Source organism: Convolutriloba macropyga, chromosome 10, assembly GCF_964194025.1.
Source record: "Convolutriloba macropyga chromosome 10, txConMacr16.3, whole genome shotgun sequence".
NCBI lineage: Eukaryota > Metazoa > Xenacoelomorpha > Acoela > Convolutidae > Convolutriloba > Convolutriloba macropyga.
Window position 1 is genome coordinate 53363851 of NC_134477.1, and position 13424 is coordinate 53377274.

The following is a 13424-nucleotide window of genomic DNA, read 5'->3' on the forward strand; positions in this document are numbered from 1 at the left end:
ACGCAATGGCATGATCCCCATAGATGTCAAGAACTCCTGTTTTACAAAACGGGCAATTACTTTGGGCGTCGTAGACAGGGACACCCAACATGAACTTTGCACTAATTCTAAACTCATTTGGTGTCACATGAAGCCCAAGAGCTGGAATGAGGCAGCAGACAACCAAGCTCCAGCATGTCGAACAGACAATGAGAGAAGAGGGGCGGAATCTCTCTCACAAGCTAGATTTTCTTTGAGACCAAGAAATTTTTCATTATCAAGAGCATGTTGGATCGTCTTTCGAGAAAGGTTTGAAATGTTCAGTTGTGCTATACTGGAATAAAGATCCTGAAAAACTTGGCAACTTTTTGGGCTTTCACCGGTTATTTTTGAAACAAGATCTTCAGAGGAGAGAACAAAACCAACGTATGATGCTTTATACTGGTCTTTGCATTGGCGAACACCCAAAACTGAAAGGGTTATGGGCAGAGTAGCTTGAGTCCAGGATTATTCTGGAAGAACAGTTCCAAGGATATTCTCAAGTTTTTCGCGCTGTTGGGCATCATATTCTGTTAGGGATTTAATAACTGAACTTGTCGGCTTTTGACAATGCAAAGATTACACAATCTTGGGGGCCCCAATGCAGTGGCGTAGGATACCTAGGACGCACTGAGGGTCGTCAAGTTAGTCCAATTTTTCAAAAAGAAACCTTATATTCCCTATCCTTTCGTTAAATTTCATGCAGACAAACTCTGTGGTCCTAACGCAGCTCCAAGAATCTCAAAGCCCTAAATATCATTTTGTTTCACTCTTATATGCAGTCTGTCTACGTGGACCACAGTTTGCACTTATCGACCCTGACGTGGAGGCCGCGATCAGGTCCGAGCTGGCATAGAGGATCCCAAGATCTAATGAGATCGTCCTCTGAGCCCACCAAGACACCATCATCTAGATACCAGGAATATTGTCGGAGCTCCTGAATTTTCTCTATAACGGACCTGAGCATCAGAGAGAAAAGCAAAGGGCCCAATGGGTGGCCTTGTTGGATACCTCTTTCACTGCTAACAACAAATTTGTCATAGAATAATTGGCTTTGTTGTGAATAACAGAAATTGCTGAAAGCGGCAATGCGAGGCATTGAACTGGTAACGGCTTTCAGCATTTCACTGCGTTTTATCGAATTGAATGAATTGCAAAAGTCAATTTGCAAAATACCCGAAAAACTGGACGAGTTGAGAATTTTTTCATGCGAAAACTTAGTCGGATATATCATGGCTTCCGCCCCACACTTCACTCCGACACCCAATTGCAGGCTCTGGAAAAGTTCTTTCGCTTCTAAATTTGCTTCATTGTCTAAACATTTAGCTATTAGCCTTCTCAAGACTTCTCCGACTGCAATAGGGCGAATACCGCCTTTCTTTTTCAGCAAGGCTGATAAAGATGCACTACATAGAGCTTTTGAAACAAATTCGGGAAGTTCCCCACGGCAGCTTATGTTTACAAGCTTAGTCAGTACTCTCAAAGCAACTTGTGACTGATCTGAAGCGGTACACTGTACAGCATGCAAAAGATGTTCGGGAAACATTTTTGAAGGACCAGCTGCTGTAAATCTTGAAAACGTGTTCAGCTGTTCCGAAACATTTTCCTCACTGAATTGATAGGCTTGTGATGAAAAATTTTGGACTACAATAGGCTTTTCTTCAGGGGGATGCAATTTTTTCAAACTATCGAGAGTTGCCTTGTTGACTGGTGCAAAACCATCAGAAGCCAAAATTTTTGCTGCTCTGCCATATTGGCCCTAGAAACACAAATTTTTTGCATGTCACTCTCTTCAGAATTTGTATCGTTTGATCGGTTTGACTGTTTCAAAGAGCAAGCTTCAATCCAAAGCCCTCCAAAGCCTCCGCTGTTCTTGCGATTAATTCTTTGCAGAATTCTTTGGTCGTTGTTCCCTCTGTGTTTTGTGCCCACCTCTATTACTGGCACGTAAATATATCCAACTTTCGTTTCTTCCGAAAGATGTTCTAATACCTGCATCTTATATAATTTGTCGGCTGTGTCAGGAATAAATAAAATAGAGCCAGGTGAATTGTGAAACCTAATTTCTTTTGTAAGGTTGGACATCTGTTGAGTTAGACCGCTGCTTGGGATGGGATTTACCTCAATCTCGGAACAAATGTCTCTCTGAGATGAATTTTCAATTCTCAAAGCTTCTTTTGTTCATAAATCGGACTTCATTATTGAGCGTGCGAAAAACTGTTTATAAGAAAACAATATACCACTTCTCCTCTTTATAGACTGCCACAGTACTAAAAAATGGAATAATTTCACCGGGGAATCTGCAACTTGAGACTGATAGAGTTGTTCCACCCGGTGGGACTTCGGCCGCCCACAGCAACATACTGCTGAGTGGATTTCTTGAAGAAGACCCCAATTAAAGGATAACAGCCACTAATTTAAAAAAGGGGTTTCAGTTTTGGGTGCTAAAGATTCAAATTGCAAATGCAAATTTTTCTGATTTTTTGTTTTGCTCGTTGAATTTGAGAGATCAACTGGACGCACGTGGAATTACTTCCTCCAAATTGTATTTTCATAGATATAAAGCACTTAAATCAATTCAGTGCTTGCGATTTTCATGTTGACAAAGAAAAGAATTCATTTTAAAATCTGAGGGGGGGTGGGGGGGGGGGGGTAGGGGTAGGAGTGATATCAGTAGCTCCAAGAAACAATTTTGCTTCGATTCCTAGCTGATTTTGGTGAAATACTATTTTCACATGCTTTGTAGAATAGGTCACTGCTTCAAAAACGTGAAATTAACTCGTTGTTGTAATTATACATACACTATGGTACCACAAAGCTTCGTACAGCATGATTTCTGCTTTTAAAGCATAATTCGTGCTTCATAAGCATGGTTTGCGACAAGGCGTAAAAAAGGTGTGAAATTTAGAAGTTTTAGGAGATATTTCATTCTCACTTTCTCCGCTGAAACAGAAAAGATGGTTAATCCGCTTTGTTCTTATTCCGTTTGTCAAGTTGTTACGCTAAGAGATGTCGGATTTTCAAGGTCTAAAATACAAAAACAACTCAAATTAAAATCAAGATCCAGTGCACAGTATGCATACAACCGTTACCTGAAAAACAACAGTTTCAAGGCCCAAAAATCAAGCGGAAGAACCCCCAAAATTTCAAAAAAATCAGAAAAAAAGTTAGTTGCCGATGTTTTGAAAGATCCCAAAACCTCACTGGAGCGAATTCGTGTGGCTCATAACGCTTTCTCTTGCTACGATACAATTTCCATGGGTACAGTTATACGAATTCTCAAAAATTATGGCGTTTTTTCAAGAAATGCAGCAAAAATGTCAGTATGAAGAATAAAAGCAAGTGTTTTCGTTCAAAATGGTGTATCAATATGCTCAAGAAGCCGTTCTCTTTCTGGCAGAATGTGGTTTTGCTGAAACAAGGGTGATGAAACAAGGGTGCGCATCTCCAGCGACGGAATTGTTAGAGTTTTTTGAAGAAATAGAACGAGATTTCTTGAAAAAACACAAAAAATTTGAGTTCGGACAAACGATCACTTATTTTTTGTGGTGCAATACGATCATATTGACGGAAATTGCCTGTTAAGTGTCCAAACAAGCTAAACGCTGTCGGTTATTTGGAAATTTTGAAAATTTACGAGAAAAAATGCATTTCCTGGACCTAAGTTTTCAGCAAGATGATGCTGCTGTGCATAAATCGAAGATTATCGGCAATTTCTTCCAAGAAAACGTGTGGGAGGTACTGGAATGGCCAGCATACAGTCCAGATCTGAACCCTATTGAAAATTTATGGGCGATTTTGAAGCAGCGATTACGAAAACAGACAATTTTTTGGGAAAATTTAGAAGAAAAAGTGTATGAAATTTGGAATGAAATTGACGCAGACGTCGTGAGAAACCTGTATAAAACTATACAAACCGTCTACTAGACGTTAGAAAAGCTAAAGGTGTAATGACGCGTTATTAGAGAACTAATTTGAACTCAAAATGTTATACTATTTGTTGTTTCTATTGCTTTTTTAAAAATCTTTAGGTGTACGTAGCTTTTTGGTACCATAGTGTATGAAGATTTCAGTCGGCAGAACTTTGATGTCTTTTCCATTATCACCCCTTCCCCATTTTTAGAGCGGAGATGATCTCTAGCACCCATCCTGGTAATTATACCATAATGAGGGCCTATAATTTCGGGGGGGGGGGGGGGAGGGAGGGAGGTGTTATTATGGGAAAGAGCCAAAATTTTAAAGACATTGCAGATGGAGCATTGGTAGAAATAGAAACTGAAGCCAGCATGATGAAAGTTAAAAGTTCAAAAATGAGACCAAATAGTAAATTTTTGTTAATTTCACCACTTGATTTAGCGGTAAAGTTACTATTTTAGCAGTGAGAGATGTGAATTTACTGTATTTCACCGCTAATTTAATTCATATTGAATAACGTCCCCCCGCTAAACTTTTTCACGGCTAAATTACGTAAAACTTTTCAAGTGAAAAAAAAACATTTGTTTTTATTGCTTATTCTACATGACTTTTCATTATGTCTGTTTTTCGTGATATTGAACGCGTACATTTTTTGTCGTTCAGGTGAATTCTCCAAACAGATGGACGTTCTGAAATATAATTAAGTAAAATATCTGTATATTCTCATATCCCTGTTTTGTTGTGTAAATAATTAATTTATTCAATAACTTAAAATTTTATCTATCCGATGGGTCATGGTTTTGAGCTCAGTGAATTACGCATACTCGTTAACTCTATGGCTAAATTCACATCACTTTCACATCAAAATTATTCAGTGCATAATTATACAAAATTTATTCTATATTTCTTAAAAATTCGGGATCTATTAGTGAATATTTTTGAAACCGTTTCAGCAAATTCTTCATGATGGCGGTTGATCAGTATTTGAAAATGATCACGCATGTCCTTGCATTGTTGGTGTTGTTGTTGTTGACTGTGGAAAAAACGGAAGCCATTGGACAAGAATACTGCCAGGATGGAAGTACATTTTTGGAAGCGACTGCAATCGGTAACTGCTTTGCTCTGGTTGACATCCGAGAAGGTCCAATCCCTATGGAACAAGCCTCAGATAAGTGTGACACTCGTTTCAGTGGCGGAAAGCTGGTGAATGTCATGAGTAAAGTAAGTTTACATCCCAGGATGAGTTCTGTGACTCGGGACATGTATGGGCCAGAGGAATCTTGGGTCGCTGGAATAGAGGGAGAGGGAAGGGGAGGGGGAGGGGAGGTGAGGGTGGGTTGAGTTGGAGCCTTGAGCTTATAGTTGTACATAAATTTGGTCACGCCTCCCACCATGCCTTCCGTTTGGCCTGAATTAGTTTGGTGTGTTTGTTCTGTTATTCTTACCCATTCCAACTTTTGGTTCTGCTCGGTTTGACCCATATACCCCCGGGCTAAAAATTAGATTTTGAAACGCAAATTTCGGATCTACTCTATTTTGCCCCCACCAGCTTAGTGGGCTTATTTCTTTTACACCCCCCAGGCGTAAAAGAAATAAGCCCATTACGCATTTTGTGGGCCTTTTCAACCCTGTGGGTGGTCACCAACTTAATTTAAATCGTCAATTCCTTTCGTTCAAATGTTGCTGGTCCAAATGGTGCTTTTTGGGCACATCTGGTTGCATGAATTGAATTTAGGTCTGGAGTCCCTGAAAATAAAAAAATAATTCCAAATTTTTGGTTAAAAAAAACCTTGAAGAGACTATAAGTTGACTATATGTGGGTATGATGACTTTAGGTCACCCTATGAAAAAATTTTGCGTCAACTTTAGTAGCGTGTCCGGGTCTTTTCCATTATAGCCCCCCCCCCCCCCCCCGCAGCTTAGCGGTAAGATAACCTATAGCCCCCCCCCCCCAAAAAAAAAATCATGGTAAATATACCATAATGGGGGGGGGCTATAATTTCATGGGGGGCTATAATGGGAAAGACCCGCGTGTCCTACCATGTAAATGTTCCTACCTGGAAAATAATAGTCTTTTCACATGATTGACACGTGTCAATTATATGAAAAGACTATTAATGTGCACTCAAAAGCCCTTTCATCAGACTATCCCCAGACTCCCGTGACCTCTGATCATACTATTATGATCCAACCAATTTCCAGACCCTGAAACTTTTGTCTGGTAACACACCATGTGCGTTCGACTTGGGTCTGATCAGAGGTCACTTCCGGATGGCATCTCAACCTGGGACCGCAATTAAAGTAGTCTTTTCAAATCAGGATATTTTTCTTCAAGTTCACTTTTCGATGATCATGGTCATTTCGTACCATGTTTAATTTGATTATTCGTTTTCGATACAGTTTAGTTAATCATGGGCGCAAATTTGAACTTTTAACTCGTTGTTTATTTATTTGTTTGTTTTGTTTTGATCAGGAGGAGCTCGAGATAATTTTGAACTGGGCTATCAACCAGGGACTTCCGAATGATACCAACTCCGGATTCTGGACGGCTTGGAAGAGAGACCTAGCTGCCCCCGCAGAGCCAAATGGGACAGTCACAAAGACTAACCAGGACATCAGAAAAGATCGGGAACTCTTCAAATTGCCATGGAGGAGGAGCGGAGGTCGTCCGGTGGACAGTATTTGGCGAAATGAGACACAGCCTGGAAACACCCTGGACCAACGAGATGAAATGTGTACAGCCCAAAGTCGCCCTGGAAAGCAGCCAGAGTTCTTGGGAATAGATGACTACGAATGCAATGGTACAACTCTTCATTACATTGTCTGTCAAGTTCCGATGGTTAATGATGATTATGAATGATAATGATATTGACGGAGAAGGTGTGAATGAAGATTAAGATCTATCACGTCACACTGATTTCACGCTGATCTGGGCCCAATTTAGCACTGTCTTAAGTAAATAGGTGTGGTGGTTTTGGTAAATTATGATAAAATTTGAAGTTTGAGTTAAACTGTTGGTGTTGTAATCCTGGTCGGCGTCGCATAGAATTTTATTGTTGGAGCTTGGTTATTTCATACGAGCACATTGTCGAATCATACCATGCTGCATAACCATTTTACAGTGGAAAAAACTATTATTGATCCATGATTTCCTCTAAATCATAGAAACCGGATTAGACTTATGTACTATGCCCCCGGGTCGAATTTCCTCCCTAAATCCTCCCATTTTGTTGTAAGAGTGGGGGGAGGTAATTCGTCTATGGGGGTTAAATTGATGTAAGAGCGTGGGGGTAATTTAATCAGAGGGGGTAAAATGATATAAGAGTTGGGCTGCAATGGGAGGACTTTTGAGGAATTATCCCCCCCCTACTGAAATTGCCATGTAAGAGTGGGTTGCAAAGGGCTGCAGTGGGAGGACTTTTGAGGAATTACCCCCCCCCCTGACTAAAATTGCCACGTAAGAGTGGGCTGCAATGGGAGGACTTTTCAGGAATTACCCCCTGGCTAAAATTGCCATGTAAGAGTGGGCTGCAATGGGCTGCAATGGGAGGACTTTTGAGGAATTACCCCCCCCCTGACTAAAATTACCAAGTAAGAGTGGGCTGCAATGGGAGGACTTTTCAGGAATTAACCCCCTGACTGAAATTGCCATGTAAGAGTGGGCTGCAATGGGCTGCAGTGGGAGGACTTTTGAGGAATTACCCCCCCCCCCTGACTAAAATTACCAAGTAAGAGTGGGCTGCAATGGGCTGCAATGGGAGGACTTTTGAGGAATTACCCCCCCCCCCCTGACTAAAATTACCAAGTAAGAGTGGGCTGCAATGGGAGGACTTTTCAGGAATTAACCCCCTGACTGAAATTGCCATATAAGAGAGGGCTGCAATCGGCTGCAATCAGAGGACTTTTGAGAAATTGCCCCCTAATTTAAATTGCCGTGTAAGAGTGGGGTGCAATGGGCTGCAATGGGAGGACTTTTCAAGAATTACACCCCCCTGAATGAAATTGCCATGTAAGAGTGGGCTGCAATGGTTAAAATGGTGTAACAGTGAGGTGGTAATTTGTTAAGAGGGGGTAAAATGATGTAAGAGTTGGGCTGCCAAGAGGGGTAAAATGGTGTAAGAGTGAGGAGGTAATTTGTTCAGAGGTGGTAAAATGATTTAAAAGTTGGGATGCCAAGGGGGCAAAATGGTGTAAGAGTGAGGGGGTAATTTGTTAAGAGGGGGTAAAATGATGTAAGAGTTGGGCTGCGAAGGGGGGTAAAATGGTGTAAGAGTGAGGAGGTAATTTGTCGAGAGAGGGTTAAATTGAGCTAAGAGTTGAGCTGCCAGGGAGGGGGGATGGGTAAAATGGTGTAAGAGTGAGGGGGTAATTTGTTCAGAGGGGGTAAAATGGTGTAAGAGTTGGGCTGCCGAGGGGGGTAAATTGGTATAAGAGTGAGGGGGTAATTTGTTCTGAGGGGTAAAATGATGTAAGAGTGAGGGGGTAATTTGTTGAGAGGGGTCAATTCTATTAAATATTATTCATATATAAAGACTGTCAAGAGTTGGCCAAGCGTTGATGGTCTGGAGTTAAGGCGACCCAGCTGAGGGTACAGAGGTTTTGGGTTCAAGACTGGCAGTCTTCAGGTATGGGCGCTAAAACAATGTAAGATTGAGGGGGTAAATTGATGTAAGAGTTGGGCTGCCAAGTGGGGTAAAATGATGTAAGAGTGGGGCTGCAATGGTAAGATTTTTTAGGAAAATGCAGCTCAAAACTCTTACGTCGTTTTTGGTCCGCATTGGGCTTGCAAGGGGGGGATAAAATGGTGTAAGAGTGAGGGGGTAAAAGACAAATTAACCCCCAACTCTTACATCGTTTTGGTCTGTCAAGGGAGTAAAACGATGTAAGATTTGGGGGTAATGTATAAATTAGCCCCGAACTCGTACATCGTTTTACCCCCCTTGACAGACCAAAAAGATGTAAGAGTGGGGAGTTAATTTGTCTTTTACCCCCTCACTCTTACACCATTTTACCCCCGTTGAAAACCCAATGCAGCCCAAAAATATGCAAGAGTTTTGAGCTGCATTTTCCTAAAAAATCCTCCCATTGCAGCCCCATTCTTACGTCATTTTGGGCGGTAAAATTCAACCCGGGCCCGTTCCTGCTGCTCAAAATGGTAATCCGTGCTCACACTTTTTTCTTCTAAACGTGGGATTGTTTTGTCATTTTTTTGTTGGAGTGTCCAGCATTACAATTCTAACTTAACCTCACATACAATTCCAATACATGGCATTCACAACATTGATAATGCGCTGCGATTAAAAGTGAATTAACGCGCGCAAAATTTTTTCGCCCATATAAAATCTTTCTATGAATTAAACCGAGTCACCGACAAAATTTGGCAATCTTAATGAATGATTTTGAAGAGCTTTTATGAGCGCACTATGATCCATCGATGCAGTTGATTTTTTCACTGAATTATCGATAAAAAATCCCTGGATATATAAACTTCTTTGGTGTCACTATAATCAATCGATAACAATTATTGTTACGTTCAAAAAGAAGTTTAGTTTAATGTTTTGTTCAATTGTTAGATATTTTTAGTTGGTTCACATGAAAAATATAACCGACTAACGTCAAGCGAATTGCTCTCAAACGAACGGCAAGCAGCTGGCTTGGGTAGTACCGGTCAAGCAATTGGGGGAGTTAGGGTTTGGAGTTCGGGAAGAAAGACGGTTGCAACCGCCAGGTAGAGGAGGAAAAACTGGGGGTATGCTGGGTGAGTTGAGGGGGATTGAGTTGGGTGGGGGAGAATGGGGGTCAGAATTTCTAGATTAAGAACTGCCCTTTGCACCATGAAATTGTGTTCTCAAAACAATTTTGAGGAATCCCATTGTTAGACACTGGTTTGGTTTAAGGCTCTAAGAAAACATGATACGCTCCGAGTGTGACCTGTTTATCCCGGTTTTGAGGGAGAATTGTCACACGAAAAATCCGTCAAGCAAAAGAGTTACATACAAAATATAAGTACCACCGGACTATTATCGCTACAAACTTCGTTTGAGAGCAATTACTAAGAATAAACATTGCCGCATTGTTGTTGACTACACTCTTCATGACCAGACAATTGGTAGTAAGAAAACAAGGATTTGAGCGCTTACTCGTAAGACTTGCATAATTGTACTCACACGGTGCAAGGAGTCAAAAAACCTTTTAAATGGGAGTAAAAAAAATAATTGTCGGGTCGAGCTCTTATCACCAGAATTTGCTCAAAAGTTCGAAATTGCGGTGATTTTGGTAATTAGTTGTAATAATTGCGGCTTTCAGCACTGAATGCCTTAGAAATAAAACTTCCACAGCTAAAAACGGCACAACTTAATTCAATTCACCGTTAAAAACTCACCACAAAAATTTTTTCAAAATTTACGGTTTTTAGCGGTGTAATTTTTAATTTTCAGCTCTTCCTGTTGGTAGCGATGCAAAATTTTTTTGCACCGCTTATGCAATGAAAATAAATTTTTCAACGCTAAAAATCACAGATTTTACAAAACATCAACGCATATGTTTGGGTAAAAATTATTTATAACGAAGGTTTCTGTGAATCAGTGAATATTAAACAGCTACAAACCTCAAATCTTACAAAATTTCACCACTTTTAGGGCAATCATTGTTAAAAAAATTCGGGCACGTGGCCTTGAAAAACCATTCACAACTGTTCGCTGCAATTCTTACATTATTTTTTATCACCAAAACCTCGATTGACGTAATCGCAACGGAGCATCTTTAACCTACAGCCGCCTGTTTGCAGCTGCCACTTTTCTTTTTATTCTCTCATATTTCGAATTTTCGCTTTCATGAGATGCATTGCTATTTTTTTTAGGTCTATGACCATTTTATACGTCTGAAAACAGTTTCAATGCGTGCACTTATAAGCTAAAAGCGGCAAAAGTCATCAACGGAGGACTCTACAATGTCCGTGCATAGATACAATTCCAGTGTAATGTTTGATAGAATCCGCTCTATACAGAACTCTGAACTCTTGAAACATGCTGACCTTTATGACAGCGTACTAGCCAATTCGGTGCCTAAAACAAGTCACTATGTTTTGTAAAACTCTGAAGATTAATTCAATGTTGTTGAAAACAGGCTCTCCTTGCTAACTTTTTTCATCCTTAACATCTAGATTCTAAATTGGTCTTATTATATTTATCTCGTATTTCAAATTGTTTACTTGACTCAGTAGATAAGACGTTGATTTTTTGTCCAACATTTTGATTGGCTAAACGGATATCAGTTCACGTCAGACGCAATAAGTGACGCCATCAAACCCAAGTAAACCTCTGACGCACATTCTAGAAGAAACAAAATTGTGGAGGAACTCACATGACTTGTTCTCAAATCCCAATTACTTCATTATAGAACTTCATATTACTGTGGTTTATATCCAAAGCCCCAGTCAACACATTCTTGTTGTTCCAACATTTTTTCAAAAAATGGGGAATATTTATGAGAGGCTGGCTTTTATATGTGCGAGGGGAATATATATGTCACATCGGATTGATATTTAAGATAGAAACAAGCAAAAATTGTTGTCGTAAATTTAGTATTTTGGTGTGTATTTTGAGGTTAGTAGTTAAACTCTGCCTCTAGTTGTTATTAGCATGCAAAAGAAAAGTTGAAAGCTGTTCGTAAAGTCTCTCTTTTAGTTGCGTTGAGGAACTTTGAATATCAGCAAAATTTATTTTTCTAGTCTTTTGCCTTTTTTAAGTAAGAGTATTTCTGAAGAAATAGGAAAATTTAAGAATTTTTTCAAGAATTGAAAAAGAAACAAAATTCTTTTTCTGTCAAAGGACATTTTTCGTTTTCATTTGAGGAGTTTTGCAATCAAGGAAAGATTTAGATTTTCATTTACAGAAACGGCTTAAGACTGAAAAAAATCAGTCTGAAGAGCAAATTCAAACAGACTTCAAAATACCAAATAGAGCAAATACAAACTCAAAATATAAAAAAAATCAATATTTTTGACCAAAAATTTTCAAAAAAAGAATAATTTCGTTTTTTCTCAAACTTTTGTTGAAAAACCGTTTTTATCCGTATCTGTTTCATGCTGGTTGAAAACGGTTGCAGGAACCATTTTTTCCTCTGTATCAAAAATAATTTTGGGAAATTGAGACTTCAGACAATTAAGAGCTCTCGATATAGCAAAAATCAACTAAAAATAAAACGAACTAAAAGCAGGAAAAAGTATTGTTTTCGAAATTCCGGAGTTTTTTTACAAAAAATTCTTCTCATTTAATCAGAACTAACCATTTGAGCGTTTTCAAAACCTTGTAAACGTTAAGAAAACAGTATCTTGAAATGAACATCAATTCAACCAAATTCATTATATAAAAAAGAAACCTTTTCTTAATTTTTATGTGTACTCTTTATAATGTCAAATTCCGGATTTGGATATTTCTAAGGCCATGGCTGTGTGGTTTTTATCTTGCTGCTTACATGTTGGCGAGATTTTGAGAAATTCGTTGTTTCCTTGGTTCTCGAAACATCAAAAATCACAAAAAAATTTGAAAACCTTAAAACCGCTCCTTCCAAATTTTACTGTCAATTTTACAGATACCGATACAGTTGCCTAAAGAAGTCCAAACCTAGTTTTTCAGATTAAAGAACAGTCAAGCCAGATTTAGCGCGAAACTGTCAGAAAAAACTAGAAAAACTACTCAGTATTCGCTACAAATTGCGGACTCAAATGTGTCCAATACAAAAAATATGTCTTTTATTGTCGCTGATGACACCTCTGCGAGATTTTGAAAATTGAATTATCATGAATTATTATTAAATTAAAAACAAATGAAAAAAAAAACTTTTAAAAGATTTTGTTTCAGAGTTGTGTCAAAATACAGCTACCGATACAACTGCCTCAAAAATTCGACATCTAGTTTTATAGAAAAAAAACAAAGAAGACGTAAATGAACAGTGGCCAACCTTGAAAGATGACCAATTGACAAAAAAAATTTAAAATGTTCTTTTTTTGGGTTGGGCTTTATTTGTTTATTGGTGTATTGTGTGTGTGTGTGCGCGTGCGCGCGCGCGTGTGTGTGTGTGTGTGTCTGTGTGTGTGTTTGTGTGATTTATCTGTGTCGTTCAGATTTTATTACACTTACATCTCGACAGTTTGTTCTTCTGACAGAAAGAGGGCATAAAAATTTTTGTTTCACACAGTACAAATAATTTTCTCCAATGCATAAAAATTGCTTTCGAATGAACCCAACGGTTTTCTCTGGCAGAATTTAAAAGTTACTTTTTTGCAATCTTGACAGGTATGCTAGAACATTCTGTGTTACGCACAGATTCCCGCAAGTCGTCTTGTTTCTTTGTGGGAGGTGTGGGGATGACCTTTTATCCTTTTATTCATCGACATGCAAACTTTTGTGACTTTTTCTCTTTGGAAACGGGATAAACTGGTGCTCTTCCTTGAGAGCCTTATGTTTGCGCTCTAAAACTAGCTTTAGGCA

At 39.1% G+C, this 13424-nt stretch overlaps 1 protein-coding gene across 1 annotated transcript; it reads left to right on the forward strand.

The window, feature by feature from the left end:
- The first annotated feature begins 4899 nt into the window (after positions 1–4899).
- LOC142348072 (uncharacterized) lies at positions 4900–6795 on the forward strand. Its single transcript, XM_075399238.1, has 2 exons — positions 4900–5154; positions 6407–6795. The coding sequence occupies exons 1-2, from the start codon at positions 4900–4902 to the stop codon at positions 6791–6793; spliced, it is 642 nt and encodes a 213-aa protein (XP_075255353.1). The 3' UTR covers positions 6794–6795.
- The last annotated feature ends 6629 nt before the right edge of the window (positions 6796–13424 follow it).